The sequence below is a fragment of the Bos javanicus genome, chromosome 10, assembly GCF_032452875.1.
Source record: "Bos javanicus breed banteng chromosome 10, ARS-OSU_banteng_1.0, whole genome shotgun sequence".
NCBI lineage: Eukaryota > Metazoa > Chordata > Mammalia > Artiodactyla > Bovidae > Bos > Bos javanicus.
In genome coordinates, this window is record NC_083877.1 from 52,398,679 (window position 1) to 52,425,736 (window position 27,058).

Here is a 27,058-nt window from a genome sequence, read left to right on the forward strand (position 1 = left end):
AGTGCTATTTTTTTTTCCATTAAATATGATCCTGCCACATTTGTTCAGCAAACACCTTCAGAAGCAAAAGCTAATGAGGTGTAAAAACACAATCATGATCCTCTTTAAGAAACCACAGGGAAATGCAAAAGCAAGGCAGAGAAATTCAGAGAGAAACAGTAGTTTCCTAAAAGATCTCCCACATCATCACTGGAGAAAATTTAACCAGAACCACACACTAGGGACTGAAAATCCAGTTATGAGAGGAACTGATCCTCCACTTTCACTCATCAGACACTGCAGAGATGTGATCATGCATCAGACACTGTGTGAGGGACACGGACAAGAGGACAAAAGTCACACACTGTCAGCTTGCGGATGGCCTGTATTTGGTCTGTGTGATCCTTTTTTGTTAATGTGAAGCAGTGCTTAAAAGCCAGGAGCCTAAATCTTTACAGATTATCTCATTCCCATACAACAAAGATACTTCCTCACCTACCATCATTCCCTTCCCTGCTTATAACGTGTGACAGCAAAGGACCTAGAAGCTTCCAATAAAGTCTCCTGCATCCTATGTGTGCTGTAGGTTTAATTTTCCTTAGAGTCAAAACACCACAAACCTGCCAAATATCATTCTCAACTACCCTTCAATGAATAAGCCATGTTAACTCAAGCTTTGATGTCAGGTCTGAAGATAATAAAGACGTGCTGGGTCCAAAGGAAAATCATTTTACTCAGCAGCCTGTTGGCGTGTTCCCCAAAAAGCAGCACCACATACAGGCCAAGAGCAAGGACACCAGGCTGCTGCACAGAAAGAAAATGAGATGGAAAAAACAGATATGTCCCTGCAAAGCACTGAAAATTAAATCAGTTTCATTTTTCTCCCTCAAACGAAATCAAATCTCAAAAAGTTAAGACAGGCAAATGAACAAGAGGCTTTTTTCTTAAACTACCTCAGTTATAATAAACCCGAACTATTTTTCCCAAACATTTTACTGTTACACAAACAAATCCATTTTTTACTTCTTGTCATCTGCAATTACTGTGCTGTAATTGAAGATCAGTGAATCACTATGGAGTGTAGGGGAGAAAGGACTGACCAGCCCTGAGCTGTTACTGTAATCACCACAGAATAAACAATATCAAGAGTTCTTTCTTCATCATCTTTAACCTATATATGGCAGAGAACATAAAAAATTTACACTGTGTAATTCCCCTCTTTCCCTAAAGATGGCATGACATTTCAAAACATTTTCCCCTTCATTTCCCCCTTTTCATAATCAGCCAATTCAAGGCCCACACCAAAGACCTCAAAATAATTTAGAATCCATTTGTAGGAGCCAAGAATTCAATTAAGAGAAAAATTATCTTACAAAGGTTTGGGCAATTCAGCTCATTAACCCTCTTGTAACTGTACTAAGAAAAGAACTTGAATCATCTAACAAAAGGCTTCACAAGTCAGAAAGAACAGAGTGGGGTGGGGGGAAGGATGCCAGAAACACAGGTCCTGTCTGCAATCCTGCCCCATCAGCAAGGGCAGCAATGCCCTAGGAATCCTGGAAGGGTTCTTCTGGGCCTCTATATCTCACCACGTGCCAGAGATTTTAAGCAGTGTCCTTAAATTTTTTATTTATGGACTTAAGGGTGGTCAACAGCATAACTGCTGAGTTTACTGTTTGGGAACAGGGTCCGGATCAACAGGACTTCCCTGGTGGCTCAGATGGTAAAGAATCTGCCTGCAGTGCAGGAGAATCCAGGTTCAATCCCTGGGTCAGGAAGATCCCCTGGAGAAGGGAATGGCTACCCACTCCAGTATTCTTGCCTGGAGAATCCCATGGACAGAGGAGCCTGGTGGGCTACAGTCCATGGAGCTTCAGAGAGTCAGACACAACTGAGTGACAAACACTTTCACTTTTCATCTTCTGGATCAATGATGGGATGAAACTGAGTTTCACTCCGTCATGAAAAGGAAGGCCAACAACGGACACAGGTTTGAGCGAGGTGGTCCTGGGCCTCCTCTGTGCCCTGCCTGCCCCCTCTGGCCAGGACCCACCTTAGTGGCCTCCTCCACGCTCTCCCGCAGGGCCAGCAGCTCAGCGTCATACTGCTCCTTCAGCTTGTCCATCTCCCGGTCGTGGCTGGAAACCTCTTCCTTCAGGGCTCCCTTTAGCGCAGTGAGTTCACGCTCCCGCTTCCTCAAGAGGTCTTCCTGCTCCTCTTTGGCAATGAGCAGATGCTGAAGGTCCTGCTTTGCCTGCAGGAGCTCCTGCAGAGAGAACACACGAGTGGGGAGGTGAGGATACAAGCGTTCTGTTGAGCGGCCAGGCGCCTCCACCTCGGCCCCCGCACTCACGGTCACACCCTCACCAGACCTCCCTATTCTCTCCCCCGCATGCTACATACTGGCTTAGCCCCTGTCCTCTCTTTCTCTTCCCCTTCTCACAAGCCACCGTATCCCTTGATTCCACTATCTTAGCTTTCCTGAGATTTAATTTGAGGGAGAAAAGAGAAACTGGTTCCATTCTCGACGCTCTGAGGTGCAAGGCCTGTGTTTTCCATCTCACTTCACTTCAGTGCAATGGTCTGCAGTCCCTGCTAGTGGCCTTCACGAGCTATTGCTTCATTGGCGGGGGCAGGTGGGGGGCACTTGCAGACTTGCTGGCCTCTTACTCCACCCCTGGAACCCTGAACCCACAGCCCAAGTCCTCAGGATGCCTCGGTTCCATTCTGAGCCCACAGCCCAAGTCCTCAGGATGCCTCTGCTCCATTCTGAGCAGGTATAACAGTCACACATTCCCCACCTTCCCTGCCTCATAACCTCACTGCTCACGAGCAAAGTCACCAAACTGGGGCAGCAAGTTCCACTACCAGTGGCATCACCTCAACATAACTGTGTCCTGCCTAAGCTGGGCACTCCTCTCAGGTCACCGTTCCTTATCAGACCTGCTCCGCAACCCTCAAGCTCAGGCTCCCCCTGCTCCACAGATGTCCCTACTGTGCACTCAGCCAGGACTTGGGCTTGACCACCTAGCTCCTCTGCATGCCAGGCCTCCTCCCTGCCCCAAGCCACTTCACAGACAGCCAGCTTCCTCCTCACGAGCCTGCTCCAAGTCTTTACTGATCAGTCGTCTTTTTTTTTTTTTTTTCTTGTCATTTTGTTCCTTTCTGTTTCCTTGCATCTATGTCCTTTTCCTCAGGGGACAAGAATCCTCTCAGTCAAGGGCAAAAACAAACAAAACACACACATAAAAAACCAAGCTTTCCACCAAACTTTTGAAAGTATAATTTCTACTCACTGTGTGTACTTCTTGATCACCCTTAATCTCTTGCAAATGGCTTTTGCTCCTACTCTACTACCCCTGTTCCCTCCAAGGTTGGCCTCTTCATCTCAACATCCAAAGGCCTTTGCTCAGTCTTCACTTTTCTTTACTCTCCTTTGATCCTCTTTGGGGCTTCCCAGCTGGCTCAGTGGTAAAGAACACACCTGCCAGTCCAGAAGACGCAGGTTCAATCCCTGGATTGGGAAGATGCCCTGGAGGAGGAAATGGCAACCCACTCCTGTATTCTTGCAGGAAAATCCCATGGACAGAGGAACCTGGAGGGCCACAGTCCATGGGGCCACAGAGAATCAGACATGACTGAGCAGCTGAGCTCACACAAGCTTTGATCCTCTGTACTCGTACCCTTAGAATTCTCTTTCCCCTGCAGCTCAAAGATACTACATGCTCCTGTTTTCTTCCCTTGGGCCACTTTTTCTGTGACAATCTTTTCTGGCTTTTCCCTCCCTCTTCCTAAAAAGCTAAGATGATCCCTAAGAATGTGACTTCACATTCTTCATTCTTTTTTGGCAAGTTCCCCTAGTTTTGTTTTGTTTTCCAACTATTAATTCTACATAAATAACTCCCAAACCTTTACCTCCAACTCTTATCTGAGTTCAGACCTGCAAGACTCGGCCATGTGGATGTCCCTCAGGCACCTACGGAGGCTTATGTCTCTCAGTGGATTCATCAAGTCCCTTCCTCTCTTCTCCCTTTGTTCATTACTCTCAGGGACATCAGCACCTGCTCGGGAGCTCACAGGCTAGGGAGCTTGGCAACGACCTTGATCCTTCTCATCCTTGTCCCTCGTGACTAAATAGTTCTGTAACATCTTAGACCCTTTCCTTCCCCTCTCCAGGGTTAGGCTCTCCTCACCTCCGGCCCAGGTGGTTTGCACGAGCCACCCAACAGCTCCCCCACCTCCAATTTCTCACCTGCAGTCTATGCCATCATCCACAAGGTATCTTCTGTCAGGGGGATCCCTCACCCATCTTGGTCCCATCTGTCTCTGTCTTTCAGAAAACCTCTCAAGACTCAGACACTGTATGACCTACTCCAAGAAGTCTTCCTTGAATCCCCTTCCTGAATACCCAACCTCATTTTAGCTGTGCTTCTCACAGTACTTAATACTTTTACTCTACAATCCTTATATCTAGATTCTATTTGCTTGTCTCTCTCAGTTGGTAAAGAATCCGCCTGCAATGCAGGAGATCCCAGTTTGGTTCCTGGGTGAGGAAGATTCACTGGAGAAGGGATGGGCTACCCACTCCAGTATTCTTGGGCTTCCCTTGTGGCTCAGCTGGTAAAGAATCCACCCACAATGCAGGAGACCCTGGTTCAATTCCTGGGTCAGGAAGATCCCCTGGAGAAGGGAAAGGCTACTCACTCCAGTATTCTGACCTGGAGAATTTCCATGGACTGTATAGTCCGTGAGGTTGCAGAGAGTCAGACACTATTAAGCGACTTTCACTTTCACTCACAAGATTATCCATTTCTTGAAAAGAAAACACATCTGATTTATATTTTTGATGGGTGGATCAGTGATTGCTGGGAGCAGGCCTGTTCTGGGCATATATTAGCATGGGCAGTACAGCAAGAGTCTGGAGATGTCAGAATTCTAAACTCATCCATTCCTTCACTGGTAGTTCATGAGTAAATACACATCCTGTCCTCTTGGAGCTCCTGTAGAACTGGAGGAAGGGCTGTCACCTGAGAACTGAGGTCTCAACAGAGAAAACTATTTTGCATTCAAGACGTGGGTCACTGATGAGGGGGTGACACTATTTGTATCAATTTAAGAATAACTGACAATGGAATTTCCTTCCTTTGCTCTAGGGCAGGGGTCTCCAACCCCCAGGTCACAGACCGATGCTGGTCTGTGGCCTGTTAGGAAGCAGGCTGCACAGCAGGAGGAGGTGAGCAATGGGAAAAAGCTTCATTTGTATTTACAGCTGCTCCCCATCACTGGCACTGTGACCTCAGCTCCGCCTCCTGTCAGATCAGCAGTGGCATTAGATTCTCATAGGAACATGAGCCCTACTGTAAACTGTGCGTGTGAGGGATCTAGGTTGTGCACTCCCTATGAGAATCTAATGCCTGGTGATCTGAGGTGGAGCTGAAGCAGTGATGCTAAGCACTGGGGAGCAGCTGCAAATACACATTATTAGCAGAGAAATTTGACTCCACAGAGACCGTAATAAATCTATTGCCTGCAAACTCATATCAAAACTCCCAGATGGGCCATCTAGTTGCAGGAAAACGAGCTCAGGGCTCCCATTGATACTGCATTATGGTGAGTTGTATAATTATTATAAATTATATCACAAAGTACCAACAATAGAAATAAAGTGCACAATAAACATAATGCACTTGAATCAACCCCCCAACCTTGCCCTGGTCTGTGGAAAAACTGTCTCCACAAAACCAGTCGTGAAAAAGGTTGAGGACCATTGCTCTAGGGCATGTACATACATTAAATCAGGGGAAAGTGAAAGTTGCTCAGTCGTGTCCAACTCTTTGCAACCCCAAGGAATTCTCCAGGCCAGAATACTGGGGTGGGTATCCAATCCCTTCTCCAGCGGATCTTCTCAACCTTGGAATTGAACCAGGGTCTCCTGCATTTCAGGCAGATTCTTTACCAGCTGAACTACCAGGGAAGCCCCATTAAAGCAGGGGGGCCTCTGCAATTCCAGGGCGGAGCTGCACTGCACAGACTAAGACTTAGTTCCTCAAGAATCTAGCTAGCAGGCATTAATAAGCTCAGAAGAAACTTACAGAGAATCATCCAGGTAACTAGAGCAACTCTGACTCTTCCAAAGCACCAAACACAAAACACATAAGCAAATTTTATGAAAATATATCCCATTCTGCTATTTATCTAAGGAGATGCCTGTGGCTTCCCCTGTCCAGTTCAGGGCTATTAGAAACACCTCCACACACACACATCACTGTTGCTATTGGCAACCCCTCCAGGTCTTCCTGGAACCTCCTGCCAGCTTCTTCACAGCAGCCCTTGTGAGCCTACTCCTGTTTCCTGCCCTTACTCTCACACATTTCTCAATTGTTCTGACGATAACGCAGTTCCTCTTCCCACACTTATCTTTTCCAGGATATATCTGTGTTTCATGTTGCCTTTTGTGTACTGCCACCAATGCATGTCAAGAAACTAAGTTTTTATGGTCAATTCTACACCAACACACTGTTATCTGTAACTGGGGGCTGCTGCTTAAATGGACTCTGCTGTACAAATCCAATCAGATTACACCTCACCGTATCACTGAGTAGCACTTGAAGCTTTCCAGGGTAGAGACCAAAAGGCACAGAGAAATTTCAAAAACTTCATCACCTCTGAGGCTTTACTGTCAATTATATCAAGCCAAAGAAGTAGGAGAAAACATATTGCTGCTTTCTGGTCACTCAGTCGTGTCTGATTCTTTGCGACCCCAAGGACTGTAACCCGCCAGCCTCCTCTGTCTGTGTGATTTCCCAGGCCAAGAATACTGGAGTGGGTTGCCATTTCCTTCTCCAGGGAATCTTCCAGACCCAGGGATCAAACCCACATCTCCTGCATTGGCAGGCGAATTCTTTACCATTGAGCCACCAATGATACAAGAGTAAAACATATAAATCTCAAAATATATGCAAACGTCCACCAGAGATGCACATGCCAGTCTGCAGACTCCCATCAAAGAAAACAGAGGAAAACTCTGGGTACGCAGAATCAGCCCTTTCAAAACCTATACACATCCAGGCTAGCTTCACATGAAGCCACAAGAGATAAAGACCTAGTATAGATGTATATTTGGGAGTGGATGGGGAGGAGTAGAGGGGTTAGGCTAAAAAGACTAACTATTTGTACTAACTACATAATAAGAATTATGCTAAGCACTTCTAAAAATCATAGGAGATGAATACTATTGTTCTTATTAATTAAAAAAAGAACTGGAGTTCTGAGATGCTATTAATAACATGCCTAAGATCACCTAGCATATAAGTGATAGAGCCAAGATGAGACCCAGACTGGATAACAATGCTGGTTCCCTTCACTGTACAGCCTCTGCAGGCCTGACAACAAAACTACATGCTCCAGAGAGGCTGAGGAGCAAGCGGTGTGGCTGTGCTCTGTCTCTTGGATGCAAGTGAAAAGGGTACTGGATTCAGTTGGAAGTGCCTAGAAGGAGGTCTACCTGTTTGAACTGAAGCAAAGAAACCTGCCCAGAACCTGAAAAGACAACAAGGAAAGTTGAGAAGAAAAGGAAGCATGCTCTGGGAGCTGGCTGTTCACAGCAACAGGCCAGAGGTGGTCCTGACAGGAGGGCCACAGAAAGACACAGACCAGAACATCCAGAGCCACTCACAGGTCCACAGAACATCTTCACAGACCACCTACCCATAGGTATTCCATGTCAACAGGAGAAAAAACGCTGATCTAGACCCTTTGCACAAAAGCTTCCACAGAAGCCCTTGCTCACTGAAAAGACAAGTAAAGGTCATATATCAAAACTACAGCTGACAATCCAAAAATCAAACATAAAAGAAAGAAAAGAAATGGAAATTCCATGACAGTCCAGTGGTTAGGACTCCTTGCTTCCACTGCAGGGAGCACGGGTTTGATCCCCAGTCAGGAAACTAAGCTCTCACATGCTACATGGTGTGCCCTCCCCTCAAAAAAACGTACAGCTGACAAAGAATTACATCATTTTTTCCACAGAAAGATGGCCTAGAAATTGTAACACAGCTGGTGAGAATCATCATTTTCTTTACTGTGTATAATATTCAGTAACATCACTTTAAAATAAGCTTATACTTATGTTAGAGATGTTATTTCTGAGCAGCAGTCTACCCCTAAACCAACAAGATTTCATAACCAGAATATTTTACTGATACCTAAGTACTTGCATCTTGGTAAAGGTCAGGGATAAAACACCATTGGGCTTCCCTGGTGGCTCAGATGGTACAGCATCTGTCTACAATGTGGGAGACCTGGGTTCGAGCCCTGGGTTGGGAAGATCCCCTGGAGAAGGAAATGGCAATCCACTTCAGTACTCTTGCCTGGAAAATCCCATGGACAGAGGAGCCTGGTAGGCTAAAGTCTATGGGGTCGCTAAGAGTTGGACACGACTGAGGACTTCACTTACTTATCAAAACAAAGGGAAACATACTCAGGGTCAAAGAAATGACTGACTACTTGAGCTATAATTATTTTTGTATCTTAAATTTAAAAAGAAATTCAAAACCATCAGTTGGTTACTTAAGAATAACACAGTCATTCTATTCTTGGTCAATTAATATCTGGCTTATCCTAAGAGAATAGGCATTTTCTACTGTCTTCCTTTCTTCTTTCTTTCCTTTAATCTTTTTTTTTTTTTTAATAATGATTCTATCCTCTTTTCATACTGACTCCATATAGAGGCCCAATGTCATTTAACAGAATGTACAGTATTAAAAGATATTTCCTGAAAAATCTTGTTCATTATGCAGGCCTCACAAAATACAGGGCCTTCAAGCATTTCCAAGCATTCAAAAGCAGAAGCGTTTAATGTTCGTTGAGTTTGAGAGTCTATTCTAAGCCAAGTCCAGTGGAAAAGTTGGCTACAACTGTAATCTGTTATCAGATTCCCCCTGGCCACTTTTTATTAAGATATGAAGAATAAACTGAAAGTGATGAGGAGATGGGGTCTATTTAATTTGATATAAAAACCATAGATCATTTTTTAAATGTCACTGACATATCAAAGGAAATTGATAAAAATAGTGAGGACAATTTTCCAGATGGAGAGAAACCCATTTTGGCACAGAGAAGCTCAGTGTGTCCAAACTTATCGTGCAGAAAGGCAGCCGTAGAAGATATAGCTCCCATTACAAGAAAGAGGCAAATAACCAGAAAGCCAGCAACACCAGGAACATTTTTAAGAAAAGATGTGCTCTGTTTCCCTTTCCTGAGAGTCTCATTACTAGCCTCCACCTGAAAACACATCACCAAAACGGAAGCTCACATCACAGTTGCTGTGCACCATGTGTAGCCATTTGTTAGTCACTCAGTCGTATATGACTCTTTGTGACCCCATGGACTGCAGCCCGCCAGGCTCCTCTGTCCACGGGATTTCCCAGGCAAGAATACTGGAGTGGGTTGCCATTCCTTCTTCCAGTGGACAACTTGTCAGAACTGTTTACTTTGACCCATCCATCTTAGGTGGCCCTGCATGGCATGGCTTGTAGCTTCACTGAGTTGTGCAAGCTCCTTCACCATGACAAGGCTGTGATCCATGAAGGGGATATGATAATAGTATTGTAGTTATAAGAAAATTATCTAACGATTTAAATGCATGTTGAACAGCTTAGGGGTGCAATGTGGTATTATCTGTAAATTCCCTTGAAAAGGTTCATTAAGATGAATAGATAGATGAATTTTTAAAAAACAAACAAAGTTGAACGGCCGGACAGAAGAAAAAATGGAGTAAATACGGAAACATGCGGACAATTGTTGGATTTGGACTGGGACTCCATGTGAGTTAACACGTGATGCTCTCACAAAAGGGAACCATATTCACCAGCAGAACAAGCAGCACACAACAGACAACGGCTCCCCATCCCCACCCACCCCACACCTCCGGCCCAGCTTACCTCGATCAGAGCCCCCTTCTCCCTGTCCTCAGATTGTTTCGCACTGTCCAACTCATCATGCATTTCCGAGAGCTGATCCTGGAGATCTCTGATTTCAGTCTGGTGCTGCTCCCGTTCCATCTTCACCTGGAACAGCCTGGCAGAAAAGGAAACCCATGAGAGAGATTCTCTTGGTCTCTGCTTATTTTCATCCAGTCTGCTTTCAGACCTTCAGATGGTCAAATAGAGTCATCTAAGTCCCCAAGTAGCCTCCCATTCTCTGTTCTGCGCTGAACAAAATATCACAAACCAGAAAGGCACTGGTAAGAACTATACCTGCAGTCTAACTGCCCAAGGAGAAGACAAGTGAGAACTCAAGCCATTGTAATGGGAAAAGTTATACAGCGATATTCTTCCCCAAAAGGAGACCACAGGGTACCAGAATTTGGATAGAGAAGATAAGGAATTAGGCCATAGAGCACAACTTTTATGATAAATGTTTTCACTAAAGGCACCTGACTCTGGACCAACCCCACTCTCAGTACTCCAGACCAGGAGAGTCAGCAAATTATGGCCCGTGGGCCAATCTGGCCCACTGCCTGCTTTTGTAAATAAAGTTTTATTGGAACAAAACCATGCTCATTCATGTATTGCTTATGGTCATTTGCACAATGGCAGAAATGAACAATTTCATACAGTACGGTCCATAAACTCTAAAACATTTATTATCTAACAGAGAAAAGTTTGCCGACCTCTGTTCCAAATTGAACTCACAGCTGTTCTACCTTTTTTATTTTGTAAAGTCTTTTAGTTCAGTCGCTCAGTTGTATCTTACTCTTTGCGACCCCATGGACTGCAGCACGTCAGGCTTCCCTGTCCATCACCAACTACAGAAGCCTATTCAAACTCACATCCATTGAGTCGTGATGCCATCCAACCATCTCATCCTCTGCCATCCCCTTCTCCTCTTACCTCCAATCTTTCCCAGCATCAGAGTCTTTTCAAATGAGTCAGTTCTTCGCATCAAGTGGCCAAAGTATTGGAGTTTCAGTTTCAGCATTAGTCCTTCCAATGAATATTCGGGACTGATTTCCTTTAGGATGGACTGGTTAGATCTCCTTGCTGTCCAAGGGACTCTCAAGAGTCTTCTCTAACACCACAGTTCAAAAGCATCAATTCTTTGCAGCTCAGCTTTCTTTATAGTTCAATTCTCACATCCATATATGACTACTGGAAAAACCATAGCTTTGACTAGACTGACCTTAGTTGGCAAAATAATGTCTCTGCTTTTTAATATGCTGTCTAGGTTGGTCAAAGCTTTTCTTCCAAGGAGCAAGCGTCTTTTAATTTCATGGTGGCAGTCACTGTCTGCAGTGATTTTGGAGCCCAAGAAAGTAAAGTCTTTCACTGTTTCCACTGATTCCCCATAGATCTGCAAAGAAGTGATGGGACCGAATGACATGATCTTAGTTTTCTGAATGTTGAGTTTTAAGCCTACTTTTTTACTCTCCTCTTTCACTTTCATCAACAGGCTCTTTAGTTCTTTGTTTCTGGCATAAGTGTGGTGTCATCTGCATATCTGAAGTTATTGATATTTCTCCTGGCAATCTTGATTTCAGCTTGTGCTTCATCCAATCCAGCATTTCTCATGATGTACTGTGCATATAACTGAAATAAGCAGGGTGACAATATACAGCCTTGTCATACTCCTTTCCCAAATTGGAACCAGTCTGTTGTTTCATGTCCAGTTCTAATTGTTGCTTCCTGACCTGCATACAGATTTCTCAGGAGGCAGGTCAGGTGGTCTGGTATTCCCATCTCTTTAAGAATTTTTCAGTTTGTTGTGATTCACATAAATGCTTTGGCATAGTCAATAAAGCCAAAGTACGTGTTTTTTTGGAACTCTCTTGCTTTTTCGATGACCCAGCAGATGTTGACAATTTGATCTCTGGTTCCTCTGCCTTTTCTAAATCCAGCTTGAGCACCTGGAAGTTCACAGTTCACATACTGTTGAAGCCTGGTTTGGAGAATTTTGAGCATTAATTTGCTAGCGTGTGAGATGAGTGCAATTGTGTAGCAGTTTGAGCATTCTTTGGCATTACCTTTCTTTGGAATTGGAACAAAAACTGAACTTTTCCAGTCCTGTAGCCACTGCTGAGTTTTTCAAATTTGCTGGCATACTGAGTGCAGCGCTTTCACAGCATCATCTTTTAGGATTTCAAATAGCTCAACTCGAATTCCATCACCTCCACTAGCTTTGTTCATAGTGATATTTCTTAAGGCCCACTTGACTTCACATTCCAGGATGTCTAGCTCTAGGTGAGTGATCACACCATCGTGATTATCTGGATCATGAAGATCTTTTTTGTACAGTTCTTCTATTCTTGCCACCTCTTTTTAATATCTTCTGCTTCTATTAGGTCCATACCATTTCTGTCCTTTATTGAGCCCATCTTTGCATGAAATGCTCCCTTAGTATCTCTGATTTTCTTGAAGAGATCTCTAGTCTTTCCCATTCTATTGTCTTCCTCTGTTTCTTTGCATTGATTGCTGAGAAAGGCTTTCTTATCTCTCCTTGCTATTCTTTGGAACTCTGCATTCAAATGGGTATATCTTTCCTTTTCTCCTTTGCCTTTCACTTGTCCTCTTTTCATAGCTATTTGTAAGGCCTCCTCAGACAGCCATTTTGCCTTTTTGCATTTCTTTTTCTTGGGGATTGTCTTGATCCCTGCCTCCTGTACAAAGTCATAAACCTCTGTCCATAGTTCTTCAGACACTCTATCAGATCTAATACCTTGAATTTATTTGTCACTCCCACTGTATAATCATGGGAGAAGGCAATGGCAACCCACTCCAGTACTCTTGCCTGGCAAATCCCATGGACAGAGGAGCCTGGTAGGCTGCAGTCCATGGGGTCGCTGGGAGTTGGACACGACTGAGCAACTTCACTTTCACTTTTCACTTTTATGCACTGGAGAAGGCAATGGCAACCCACTCCAGTGTTCTTGTCTGGAGAATCCCAGGGATGGCGGAGCCTGTTGGGCTGCCGTCTACGGGGTTGCACAGAGTCAGACATGACTGAAGCGACTTAGTAGCAGCAGCAGTGTAATCATAAGGGATTTGATTTAGGTCATACCTAAATGGTCTAGTGGTTTTTCCCTACTTTCTTCAATTTAAGTCTGAATTTGGCAATAAGGAATTCATGATCTGACCCACAGTCAGCTTCCGATCTTGTTTTTGCTGACTGTATAGAGCTTCTCCATCCTTGGCTGCAAGGAATATAATCAATCTGATTTCGGTGTTGACCATCTGGTGATGTCCATGTGTAGAGTCTTCTCTTGTGTTGTTGGAAGACGTTGTTTGCTATGACCAGTGCATTCTCTTGGCAAAACTCTACTAGCCTTTGCTCTGCTTCGTTCTGTACTCCAAGGCCAAATTTGCCTGTTACTCCAGGTATTTCTGGACTTCCTACTTTTGCTTTCTAGTCCCCTATAATGAAAAGGACATCTTTTTTGGGTGGTAGTTCTAGAAGGTCTTGTAGGTCTTCACAGAACCGTTCAACTTCTTCTTCATCTTCTTCTATGGGGCATATACTTAGATTACTGTGATACTGAATGGTTTGCCATGGAAATGAACAGAGATCATTCTGTCATTTTTGAGACTGCATCCAAGTACTGCATTTTGGACTCTTGTTTACTATGATGGCTACTCCATTTTTTTTAAGGCATTCTTGCCCATAGCAGTAGATATAATGGTCATCTAAGTTAAATTCACCCATTCCAGTCCATTTTAGTTCAATGATTTCTAAAATGTCGACGTTCACTCTTGCCATCTCCTGTTTGACCACTTCCAATTTGTCTTGATTCATGAACCTAACATTCCAGGTTCCTATGCAATATTGCTCTTTACAGCATTGGACCTTGCTTCTATCACCAGTCACATCCACAGCTGGGTGTTGTTGCTTTGGCTCCATCTCTTCATTCTTTCTGGAGTTATTTCTCCACTGATCTCCAGTAGCATACTGGGCATCTACCGACCTGGGGAGTTCATCTTTCAGTGTCCTATCTTTTTGCCTTTTCATACTGTTCATGGGGTTCTCAAGGCAAGAATACTAAAGTGGTTTGCCATTCCCTTCTCCAGTGGAGCACGTTTTGTCAGAACTCTCCACCATGACCCTTCTGTCTTGGGTGGCCCTACACAGCATGGCTCATAGTGTCATTGAGTTAGACAAGGCTGTGGTCCATGTGATCAGATTGGTTCGCTTTCTGTGAGGGAAAACCACAGTCTGTCTGCCCTCTGTTGGAGAAGGATAAGAGGCTTATGGAAGCTTTCTGATGGGAGAGACTGACTGAGGGGGAAACTGGGTCCTGTTCTGATGGGCAGGGCCATGCTCAGAAAATCTTTAATCCAATTTTCTGTTGATGGGCAGGGCTGTGTTCCCTCCCTGCTATTTGACCTGAAGCCAAACTATGGTGGAGGTAATGAAGATAATGTCGACTTCCTTCAAAAGCTCCCATGCAGGCACTGCTACAGTCAGTGCCCCCAGCCCTGCACCAGGCCACCACCGACCCATGCCTCTGCCAGAGACTCCTGGACACTCACGGGCAAGTCTGGGTCAGTCTCTTGTGGGGGTCACTGTTCCTTTCTCCTGGGTCCTGGTGTGCTGAAGGTTCTTCTGTTTGTGCCCTCCAAGAGTGTGTTTCCCCAGTCCTGTGTAAGTTCTGGGGCCTCTATGGTGGGGTTAATGGCGACCTCCTCCAAGAGGGCTTATGCCATACCATGTCTATTGTACCCAGAGCCCCTGCCCCTGCAGCAGTCCACTGCTGACCCGTACCTCCTCAGGAGACACTCAAACACAGTAAAGTCTTTACTACACTAAAGTTCAGGGTTTTTTTCTTTTCAACCTCTTTTCTGAAATTAACCTCTAAGAATATTTTAAAAGCACACACCATACCATCAAAATGGCAAAGGTAATGAAATGCTTTTATGATACAATGTCCTATTGTTCTTGAATTTCCCTCTAGATTTCACTCCTGCTTAACCTCTCACATAAAGCTTCTGTCACAGCCAGTGGACTTCACTGCACCATTCATTTCAGACCTTCGTTTCAAGTCCTTTTGTCACAGATTTTTTTTTTCCAGGTTAGAATACAATTTACTGAGATGCAGCTCACACATTCAGACATCCCACATGTTATACATGCTCATTCTGTATTTCACACAAATTTAATCAGATATAAAACACTCACCATGAGGTATTCGAAGTATTCCTTTGTATATGCCACATTTGTTCAGATGACATACACATTCATTTAGACATTCTCCTCACACAACTGGGTCAGGTATTTTACTTGTATGTTCTTAAATCACTGCTAGAATCCCAACAATCACATAACTGTAGGCTCTGGTTTCTTGTTCATGGATTTCTACATGTGGACAGGTTTTCATCTACACAGACTCTTTAGATAGGATGCTCTTGCAACAAGAGCAAGTAGGGAAAAAACGGTGGTGGATCTATTGCTAATCTTTCTCTTTTAAATCTCTTGAAATGAATAAAATATCCACTGTCACAGATTTTAATACAACAAAATGGCAGGGCCGTTTGGGCTTGACTTTCTCTCTAAAGACACAAAAGAAGTATAAACACTGGTCACAAAAGCCAGCATCGTCCAGGATAAAACTCTGAACGCAGAAGACTGTGGAGGTCACATGACATTGCTTTGTAGAGACTGGCCTCAGGCTCTTAAAGTATCTCTAGATACAACACTCGGGATTCCCAGCTGCTCACTTAACCTGCCATGAGATCCACTTTAAGGGCTAGAATTTTATAAAACATCCTTTGAGGTGCACAAATAATTTTTAAATTCTGCTTACCAGTCTACACGTCACTGGTTTTACAATTTTGCAAGGGTAAGAGGGAAAAAAGGCAGATTCACCAGCCCCTATGAAGATCTGGAAGGTTGCGGAGAATTAAACGGACAGAAAGAATCTGGCTCCATGGGCTCAGGAGCCTGGGTGGGGAGGGCTCAGACTCTGGGCCCACACTTACTCCTCCAGGTGTCTCCGGAGCGCCCCCTCACTTTCCTCCAGCCGCCGCTGCAGCACAGTGCTCTCCTCCACCTTGCTGTCATGCTGGCTTTGCAACACTTCTAAGTCTGCTTTCATCCTGTCTCTCTCTTCTTTGATGTTCTGCTGATTCTAAAACAAATGTGTGTGAGTTAAAGCACCTCCACTGTACACTAATGTCACCCGACTGAATCCTGAATCTCAGATGGACTCCATGTCTCTGCATTTAGATTATTAAACAACCTGATGGAACTGTGCAATTAAGGCATCTGCTAAGTTGCTTCAGTCGTGTCTGACTCTGTGCGACCCCATAGACGGCAGCCCACCAGGCTCCCCCGTCCCTGGGATTCTCCAGGCAAGAACACTGGAGTGGGTTGCTATTTCCTTCTCCAATGCATGAAAGTGAAAAGTAAAAGTGAAGTCACTCAGTCATGTCCGACTCTTAGCGACTCCATGGACTGCAGCCTACCAGGCTCCTCCATCCATGAGATTTTCCAGGCAAGAATATTGGAGTGGGGTGCTACTGCCTTCTCCAAATTAAAGCATAAGAGTTCACAACTAGAAAGAATACTGAACACTTAATGAATTGTAATACTTCTAAAAGAAAAACACAAACACATCTTAATCACATTCTGCTATTTCTACTACCTAGTCCAGACATTTTATATACATTTAGTTTCCAATTTGCCCATCTGAATCCAACAGCATTTCTGTTACTCTGTCAAAGCCAACATTCTCTACATGCTTTGGTTCAGTTCAGTCGCTCAGTCATGTCCAACTCTTTGCAAACCCATGGACTGCAGCTTCCCTGTCCATCATCAACTCCAGGAGCCTACTCAAACTCATGTCCATCAAGTCGGTGATGCCATCCAACCATCTCATCCTCCGTCGTCCCCTTCTCCTCCCACCTTCAATCCCTCCCAGCATCAGGGTCTTTTCCAATGAGTTCTTTGCATCAGGTGGCCAAACTATTGGAGTTTCAGCTTCAGCATCAGCCCTTCCAATGAATATTCAGGACTGATTTCCTTTGGGATGGACTGGTTGGATCTCCTTGCAGTCCACAGGACTCTCAAGAGTCTTCTCCAGCACCACAGTTCAAAAGTATCAATTCTTTGGTGTTCAGCTTTCTTTACAATCCAACTCTCACATCCATACATGACTACTGGAAAAACCATAGCTTTGCCTAGACAGACCTTTGTTGGTAAAGTAATGTCTCTGCTTTTTAATAGGCTGTCTAGGTTGGTGATAGCTTTTCTTCCAAGGAGCAAGCATCTTTTAGTTTCATGGCTGCAGTCACCATCTGCAGCCATGATTTTGGTTACTTACCAAAAAAAAAAAGTCTTCAGAAAACAGGAATTAAATTTACAGGAATTTGCTTAGTAATGGGAAGAAAGTTTCTCTTGGGAAAAAAATTGTTTTCATTTCACTTGGGCAACCCAAGGTACTTAAAATACTCTATCAATCAAGACAGAAAAGAATAAAATAGTACAAAGAAAAATCACAGGTACCTTGACTTCCAGTTGAAGCTGTGTCTGAAGTTCAGCCACTTCTGTGGTCAACTTGTTCTTCTGTTCCAAGAGATCTTTGACTTCAGATGAAGAATTAGAAGCCTACAATCAATTGCAAAGATATTAAATGTTCAAGGTGCTTTATTTTTTTTTTCTTGTATAGATTTAACAGGATGACACTCTCAAAAGGATTTGGCTAAAACCCTATAGCAAAGTGGTTAGAAAATTACAAATAAAAGGGAGGGGAAAGCAGAAATGAAAACCAGAAAAGGCAGTGTCTTGGCTCTCATGCACCCAAATCCAGGTGTGAGCCATGCGTGAACCTAGAATGATGTACTTCCTCATCTGTTCCTGGGAAGCAGACCGGAAACCAACAATCAACAAAAACAGAGGCCCTCCTATTTTCTTAGGCAAAATGAGAACAATCCATCTCAGAAATTCAAACCTAACCCAAGGAGAAAAATTGTAGGTTGTTCTTTTCCAAACAAAAACTGCCTGCTTCTCTGCTTTCCAATATGGTTCCAGCCTATTAAGGGAGAGGGTTCTCTTTCAGGAAGTCACTTAACTGACACCAAAATATAAAAACCTTTGCCAGCAAATAATCGGATTCATAAGTGAGAGACACAGAGAGTAGAAAAATGTGGATAATTAAGCAGTCACAGTACTCTGACTGGAGCCAGAAGTCTAAGGGCCTAAGTTCACCTCATTATCTCTGGCTTGATTAAGAAGGAGCAGCTTCTTAACTGGTCTCCCTTCCTCTAATCTTACCTCTCTCCAAAAGCTACAAAGGAATGAATTTTTACAAACACAACACCACTCATGGCCATTTAAAAGTCCATCAGTGTTAACCTATCACCTTCTGCCTGAAATGACATGATTTACAAGGTCCTTCCTATCTGGTGCCTGGTCCCCACATCCTAGCTCCCTCCTTCAGCTACACTAAACTACCTCCAGTCCCCTAAACATGACAAGTGCACATCTCTTTATATTTTATGTTTTTTGTGCTGTTCCCTCTACCTAGAATGCCCTGCCTTTCCCCCTTGTCTAGGAGAATTCTAGGATATTTTGAGACAACATTAGAGTTATTGACTCCAGAAGGGCTACCCCGACTTTCCCAGTTAAGGCTGGATACCCTTCATCTGGGACCACAATGACAATCTGAACATCAAGACCAAAGGATGCATTCTCCAAGAGAATATGCAGGTAAATGAAAAGCAACAGTCATGGTGATGATTTGTATGTAAAAGTTTCAGCAAAAAAATTCTAACCTAATTGTAAAAACTGTTCAGTTCCTAAAGCCTGCCTACAAGCAAAGTATATAATTTAACGGTTCCCCAGTGGGAACTGTGTGCCCGTGTGCATTTATATAACTTATATATTTACAAATTCAATACATAATATATAACAGAATATATGAAAAATAAGTATATAATATGTAAATCTGTAACTATAAACAGTTATATGTAGTAAATTAATCAATTAAAACTTTAAATGTTTTTATTTGATACCAGAGCAGCAGTCTGGGAATACTGAACAACAGAGGAAAAAGGATAGTTGATGCCTTAAAATATTCTTCATTCACATGTTGCCAAAGTTAAAAAAGAAGCTATAGACATATTCCCTGTTGCCTGCCTCTGGGTATCTCCTCTTTCCTTCCAGTGCAGAATACTCCCCCAACAAGGGAAAAGGGAAGATGCCCAAGCAAGAAATGGGCCCAAGTCAAGGTGGCACAGAATTGAGAGACAAGATTTTAGTCCTCCCTCATAAATCCTGCTTCCCTTCGTGACACAAAGTATGTCCAGCATTTAGCAGATGCTCACTAAATAAGAGATGACTGCCTTAACCAAAAAAATTTCCCAAGTCCCAACTCAACAGTCCCAAGTCCCCAATATAATAAAGTATAAACAGGCAGATCTTCTTAAAAAAAAAAAAAATTTGGCCCCATTCCACTCCTTCAGCCCACACGGGTCAGCCCATCAGTCTCTCTTTCATATTCTCTAGTTTGAGAATGTGTGTCCAAGCCTATTCATACTTACTTTTCAAACCTGCCTACTATAATGCTAGGGTTCTCCATCTAATGCTTCATTTTTCCTAGTCTTCTTTTCCCTTTCTAAATTTTACCACCTATCACTTTGTCCTGTTTTATTTTACAGATTTTTTTAAAAGTAAAATTTCTTAAAAACCTTTCTAGAAAATAGGCAGATACAAATTACCAACAGTGAAAGCATGCTGTTCCATCTTTGGTACTGCCTACTACATGGCAAACTCCCCACTTCCTGCTGCAACCAAAAGTACAGACTGAAGAAAGCAATCTGCCTGCCATGCTCCATGTGAAATGCCCTCTACAAAGCACCAAGCTTCTCCTTACTTGATTATTTCCTTGTGTGCTCCCTGCTGCTCGAGATTTCAAAGTCTGTATTTTCTCAAACACCAGGTTGACCTTCCTCTTAGTAGCATCATCATTATCGGTGCTTCTGGAAAAGACACAGCAGAAAACAATTTTAAAAAATGAAGGCACAACCGTTAGTCTCAGACTAGTTTATGTGCCACAACACACAAACAATAAGCCCTTTAAGAAGATAAACTGGGACTTGCTTGGTGATCCAGTGGTTAAGAATCTGCCTGCCAATGGAGGGGATGCTGGTTCAATCCCTGGTCCGGGGAGATTCCACATGCCAAAGGTAACAAAGCCCATGCGCCACAAATACTGAGGCTCACATGCCTAAAGCCCACGCTCTGCAATGAGAGAAGCCCAGGCACCACAACTAGTGAGTAGGCCTGGCTCGCCCCAACTAGAGAAAGCCCTTGCGCGGCAATGAAGACCCAGCACGGCACAGACAAAAATGAAAAATAAAATTTAACCAAAAAAAGATAGACTGCAACAGGAAAAAATGAAGGTTCAGACAGAACCCGTGTGAGGAGAACAGGATGGATACGGCATTTTTTCCCAAAGAATTGGTTCTATTTTACCACTTGATTTGAGAGAGAGGTTTTCATTTCCAGACATGTGAAAGAGACACAGGTACATACTAAATAAGCTTGAAGATGACATCCAATAAACATTTAGTCATCTATTTCTTGCCTAAATTAAATGACAAATATTTATTCCAACACGGAATCTCTCCTATATGTGACACTATGAATGCCCCACAATGATATTAAATTTGTTTTAGCCTTTGTTTAAAAAAATAAATCCCCCAAGCCAAGGTTGTCAACACGGCTGCCCTCTGTCTAGACTTTCATAGGTAATGGTCAGATAAAGTTCTATTAACAGCTAGGCACCCTGCACCTTTTATCACACACACCTGACACTTAAGAAAAGTTAATAAGTTTCCTTAAATAAGTGTCTCCCATTAAAGTCTGTCTCAGTCTCTCAGTAAATCAAGGGCCAAAAAAAAAAACCAAAAGAATGTAGAGAAACCATTTTAAATGTTAAAAGTTCTTCTACTTTAATTTTCTCATGGTAAAACCCTTCACAGAAAGACACTAATAACTAGTTCTTAGTTAGAAGAATCTCTTTACTTTTTTTTCCTTCAAAAGAGCCCCTATCTTATATTTTGAATGATTCTGTCAGCTCTACATTACTGACAGAAAATTGTAAGCCACAATACAAAACTATGAAGTGTTCTGATACCAATGAGTATTTTTGCCAAGTGACTTTCAGTCATGTCAGAGTATAAAGCTTTTCTTCTTTTTAATCATATCTGATGAGAGAACTGAAACAGAAACTTCAAATTCCTGGCCTAGAATCCCAGCTTATTTGGTATCTAAGTAAGGACTGAAAACCAGATTATTCAAACTCAACCTTCCCAGATAAGTAAGTGGAAAGCACAGCTTTTAAATGACTCATTAAAAATAATGGAAGCAGGGGCTCCCCGCCAACATCAACTCTGGGGAGAGGTGGTGTTTTTATTTGTAACTTATAATAAGGGACGATAGATTACATTTGTGTATACAGAGGCAAATTCAAGTCAATGACTGATTCAATTCAAAACTGAATAGACAGTCTTCCTATCTTTGAATTTGTTTCTAAAATAGTGGAGAGTCAGAGTCATTTTGAACTTTTTAAGTATGATGTCGTTCCCTACATTTCCTTCCCCTTCTTCACCCTCCTCCACCCAAGTCTCAAATGCTGTTATGAAAACTCCAGCCACGGAGCCTGAACCCTGAAATGGCTCACACAGGGCAGGAAGGAAGCACAAAACACAAGGTCTCAGAAGAGAAAAGTAAGAAGCCTGCCATAAAGGACAATACTGTGCTCCTTGAAGGAAAATCACTAACCCTTCTTTGAGGTAATTGTAAAGTATCTGCTTGGCCGTCTCCTCGTTGGTTTGCTGAGTGAGCTCCTGCTGGCCTTTTAACAGATCCGGTGTGGCCTGGAACACAACGTCTGTTATTAGATCACAGGATGAAGCTTCCAGGAAGAAGGCAACACCCCACAGCAGAAGCTTCCAAACACATTCCTACTTTCCAGAAAGAATTCCTCAGGTAAGGATGCTCATTACAACTGGTTCCACCACTTAGTAGCCCTGTAACCCTGGGCAACGTACTTAACTTTTCCTCACCTCAATTTTTCACCTGTAAATAGAAGTTAATAACACCTTCCTTCATGGGGTTGGTGAGATCCTGTAATACATAACAAATAGTGCCTGGCACTTACCAACCTTATAATCCATCTTATCACTATCATTATCTTTTTATTGTTACTACCAAAACACTAAATGTACCACTTAAAGAAATTCCATCACTTCAGGATAAACCTGAATTAGGATTAACCTAATTTCTCAGGACAGAAATTAATCCAGTCACTCAATGTCATGAGGAAAATTAACACATCTAAACAAATCTAAGCATGGAGCCTCTCTTTGTTTTTTGAAAACAAATTCTGCATACTTTCAGATTTTACACAAACACAAAAAGAAAAATCGAGTCTCTCAATTGTGTTTGATAAGTTACTGCACAAACAAGAACACAACAGGAATCTAGGGTTACTTAATTAGTTTAGAAAAATGAATGATTGGCAGGTCAAAATCCGCAGGGGAAAACTCTAAAAAATAATACTAATTCAAGATGATGCAATTACTGATTCAAGATGGAAGATACCTATTCCTACAGCCAGGATGGAGATGGTTTAGAAGGGAAACAAAATGACTCCCACCAGTATTACCTGAGTATTTGAGGTGGAAGTAAACGTCTTCACGGAAATCCTCTTGGTCCCTGAATCAGGGGAAGTCGCCAGCGCCGGATTCTGTAACATCAGCGTAGCCGTGGCTGTTTTGATTTCCTCCTCCTTCTTAGTCTGTGCTGGGAGGGAGGATGTGCGCCCAGTCGGACTTTCCTGAGCACTTTTGTTTTCTGGAACTTTCCCGTCTTTGTTCTGCAGGGGCGGCCTGGGCTGGGCTCCCAGCAGCCTGGCGAAGGCGCGCCCCCCACCTTGCCTGCCCCGGTGCTCCTGCGCACGCGGCGGGCACACCTGTGATGGCCGCAGCAGGTGTTCACTGGACTTGCCCAGGTTCCTGCTGAATTCCGTTAGGTACTCCGAGTTCCCCTGGAGACCGAAAGGAAAGGCACTGTCCACACTTCGGGACCTTTTCCTGTCTTCTGGGTTGATCCTGTTTCTCTTCCCAGACCTGCCTCTTCTCTGCATCCCAGGTTTTTGGTCAAATTTTTCAATCAACTGATCCACGCCAGGAATCGACCCCGTGTCAATATCCCGCCCAGTTCCAGGCAAGAAGGGGATGTACCTTCTGTTTTCGTGACGATTCACATTGTCGGCGTGGATGGCACATTCTTGATCATCGAGTAAAAATCTGTACAAAGAGTTGGCTGAAGTGGGAGTCGTGGATGACGAGGAGGATCTCCGGGACCGGGCTCCGTCCAGCACAGGCCCGGCTGAGTCCTGGCGCCGGAAGGGAAGCACATCCGGTCTGGTTTTCTTGGCTTCGAGGTGGGCTTGCAGGCTGGGGGTGGGCAGGGGTCTCCCGCTAGGGGCAAGAGCCTCCTCTGCCAGACATTCCTTGCTGCAGCTCTGAACGTTCATACACACCGAGGTCTGCTTCTTGGGGTCATCGATGACCACGGAGCTGCACAGACGGATGGCCGTCACATTGGACCTGGCCGGGTCTTCGGAGGGAGGGCTGGTGGGCTGGGAAAGGCTAGGTTTGGGCATGCAAGTCCAGGCCTTCTTATTGTTCGTCCCTTCTCTTAAAGCTTTCAGCCAACTGGTTTCAGGAGGCTGGTGATTTTTCAAGCTCAACTCATTCTTTTCAGGATCATAGGGCTGTAGAAGCTCTGGATGCCTCTCAAAGTTCAGCATGGGGGATGCTTTCCTTGGCTCCTCTTTGTGCTCTAGAGCCCCATTCTTGCCCTCAAAGACAGAGGGCTGTTTCAGGTTTCTTACTGGGCCAGGTGCGGCATATGGGTTTTCTGGGAGCTGCAGTTCTTCTGCACTGCTCTCTTCCACCACAGACCCCTTGCTGGCATGGAGGGGCAGGTTGTTTATCATCGGAGCTGGAAATGATGGCCCGTTTTCAGAAAAAGATGTGCCTGCCAGACACTGCTCTGTGTTATTGAGGACTATGTAGGGGTGGCCATCAATGCCCTGGACCCGAATACTGACACCGTAGGAGCCTGCCTTAGCATGCTGGGAATTCCTGGACTTTCTGGTTTCATCACTTGCGAGTCTCAGGTGGACACCATATTCCTGTTGCACATGTTGATATTCACCAAAATACAGCTCCATGGTTCACTGGTCCCACTACCAGGGAAAAAGACGGGGTAAAAAGAGGACATTAAGTTAAAATTACATCTCTTTAAATAAAGATTATGAGAGAAAACTTGCAAAGTTCAGGGAAAAGAAAACACTTTTAATATAATACCAAATGCTCTTTCAAGCAGGCCCTTCTGGATGCCAGGGGCCCATGTGACCGCGGTGTTTGTCAACACCAAGCATGAACCCTGGCCTTAGGAGGGATGACTGGCGAAATGACTGATGCCTTTAGCAGAGCTTAATTATTCTCTCTAGCTGTGCCAGTTGCCCTGTTTTTTTCGTTAGTTCATTTCCTCACACTTTGTCTATTTATTTTTAACCAGTAGGGTGTTCGAGCTTACCAGCATTTGAGAACAAGATACTTTTCCATGAAAATAATTAATAAGAGCTAAGGTATTCTGATGCTTATTTCTCTTTTTTTAAAACTTAATTTTCCTGTCAAAACCCTTTCAAGCTTCTTTATGCACAATGCTGCTTTGAAAGCTTTATCATTATTTATTTGGATACACTGTTTAAAACATTTTTTACTTTAAGGAATCAAACAGTAATGATTAAAAATAAAAATTTTTTTTAAACAAAAAAGTTTAAGGAACATAAGGACCTGAAAATTGCTACTAAAACCTGAAAATTCAGGTCTCTTTATTTTCTGATGGGTCCTAATGCCAAGAATCTGGAGAAGGCAATGGCACCCTACTCCAGTACTCTTGCCTGGAAAATCCCATGGACAGAGGAGCCTGGTAGGCTGCAGTCCATGGGGTCGCCAGGAGTTGGACACGACTGAGCGACTCCATTTTCACTTTTTACTTTCATGCATTGGAGAAGGAAATGGCAACCCACTCCAGTGTTCTTGCCTGGAGAATCCCAGGGACGGGGAAGCCTGGTGGGCTGCCATCTATGGGGTCACACAGAGTCAGACACAACTGAAGTGACTTAGCATAGCATAGCAATGCCAAGAATCACTGTCTTCACCCCTCTTGTGTGTGACCACCCTCGTCAAGAGACCATATAGATCACTAGGCAGGTCGCCCCAGCCACCCCACACTCAGAGGTTCTCTCACCAGAAATTCACTACTCTCACTCTGAAAACTCGGACAGCCACGGAGAGGCAGGAAGAGCAAAAACAACTGGTCACAGAAAACTGCTATCTTATTTTTTTCACTGTTAGCAGCATTTTTAAGTTTTCTTTCTATTCTGGCATCACTCTAGTAACATATTCTCCAAGAAAATCATCTATTTGACCCACATTTTCAAATTTATTTGCAGAGAATTTTGCAATGTATAAATCACTTCATCTCCTCTATATTTCTTACTTTCTAGCTTCATTTGTGCTTTCTTCACCTATTACTTTTGCAGGTAAAATACACGTCTACATATTTTTTTAAATTGTTGTTCCCCTAGAGAACTAGCTCAGACTTATCAATCATTTCTTTTTTTCTTAATTTTCTAATTTACTGAGGTCTAGTTTGATAATTATTCTTTCCTTCTGCTTTCCTTTATTCTGTTGTATTTCCAGTTTCTTGACTTGTATGCTTCATTTGTTTTTCACTCTTTGATCATAGTCCACAAATTTTGATATGTGACTATGTCAGGAATAGTGTTGGTTCCTAATGAACAGATGCCAAATAGCAACTTAAGAATTAGGATATTTTCCCCCCCCAGAGATAGGAAGTTCAGAGCTGGAATAGATGCCAGGATATTTCTGAGGAATACCTCTTTTATCTTTCTACTCATCTACTTTTAACATGTATTAGACAACTTATAATTACAAGATAGCTGATCCAGCATCACACACACAAGTTTATTAGGCCATATGCGTCAACCTTTTTAAAGAGCTTTCTTGGAGGGCTCACCCACCAGTAATCCCTTGCACCTTATTGGTGAGAACTTAATCATGGATGGGGATGAGGATGACTTGTAGGTCATCCCCACCTACAAGAAAGGATTGGGAAATAGGATGTTGTCTCTTTTTTTTTTTAAGCTGGTCATTGACACTCTCAAAGTCAATGTTCTGTTGGTAAAAAGAGGAGAATGGACATTGGGAAGGCAGCCAGTAGTTTCCACCATGGAAATGTTTCTATTATTATTTTCTAGATAGTTTCAATTCGTGGTTTTGATTTATTTGACAAAAAAGTTGTTTTTGAGGAAGTTTTTGCATATCCGGTATGTTTGCTGTGTTGTTTTGGCTTGGGGGATCTTTATCTATGTTGTTAAGTTATATTTGCACTGCACTATGGTCAGAAAATGAAGTCACCGTAGTTCCCTCTGCCTTGCACTGGTTAGGACTGCAGTGCTGAGAGCACAGGTTCAGTCCCCAGCTGGGGAACTAAGATCTGCAAACTGCATGGAGCAGCCAAAAACACAAAGTGAAGTCACTATTATTTCTTTCTTTTTAAATGTATTGAGATTTCTTTTGTAGGCAAATACATAGATAATTTAATTTTTGTCACTGTTTAATTGGTGCTGGATGTGGTTTCTATTTTAAGCAATGGCATAGGCTTCCCAGGTGGCACTAGTGGTAAAGAACCTACCTGCCAATGCAATATATACCCATTTAATATACCCTTACCAATGATTTAGTTCAATTACACCACATGCGTTCACGCTTCGCCACTCAGTCGTGTCCAACTTTTTGCAATCCTTTTGGACTGTAGCCTGCCAGGCTCCTCTGTCCATGGGATTTTTCAGGTGAGAATACTGGAGTGGGTTGCCATTTCCTCTTCCAGGGGATCTTCTCAACCCAGGGATCAAATCTGGGTCTCCTGCATCATAGGTGGATTCTTTACCTGCTGAGCCATCTGGGAAGCCATCCACATTTGT

General features: G+C 43.3%; 1 protein-coding gene across 2 annotated transcripts in view; it reads right to left on the minus strand.

The window, feature by feature from the left end:
- The window catches only part of CGNL1 (cingulin like 1), a 169,572-nt gene that overhangs the window by 84,631 nt on the left and 57,883 nt on the right, over window positions 1-27,058 (minus strand). For both annotated transcript variants that reach the window (XM_061431170.1, XM_061431171.1), the window contains 7 exons: window positions 22,640-24,229; window positions 21,754-21,848; window positions 19,841-19,946; window positions 17,473-17,574; window positions 15,948-16,096; window positions 9,921-10,056; window positions 2,033-2,245 (listed from right to left, as the gene is read on the minus strand). In XM_061431170.1, coding sequence (XP_061287154.1) covers window positions 2,033-2,245; window positions 9,921-10,056; window positions 15,948-16,096; window positions 17,473-17,574; window positions 19,841-19,946; window positions 21,754-21,848; window positions 22,640-24,214 — 2,376 coding nt within the window. In that variant the 5' untranslated portion in view covers window positions 24,215-24,229. The remainder of the gene's footprint in view (window positions 1-2,032; window positions 2,246-9,920; window positions 10,057-15,947; window positions 16,097-17,472; window positions 17,575-19,840; window positions 19,947-21,753; window positions 21,849-22,639; window positions 24,230-27,058) is intronic.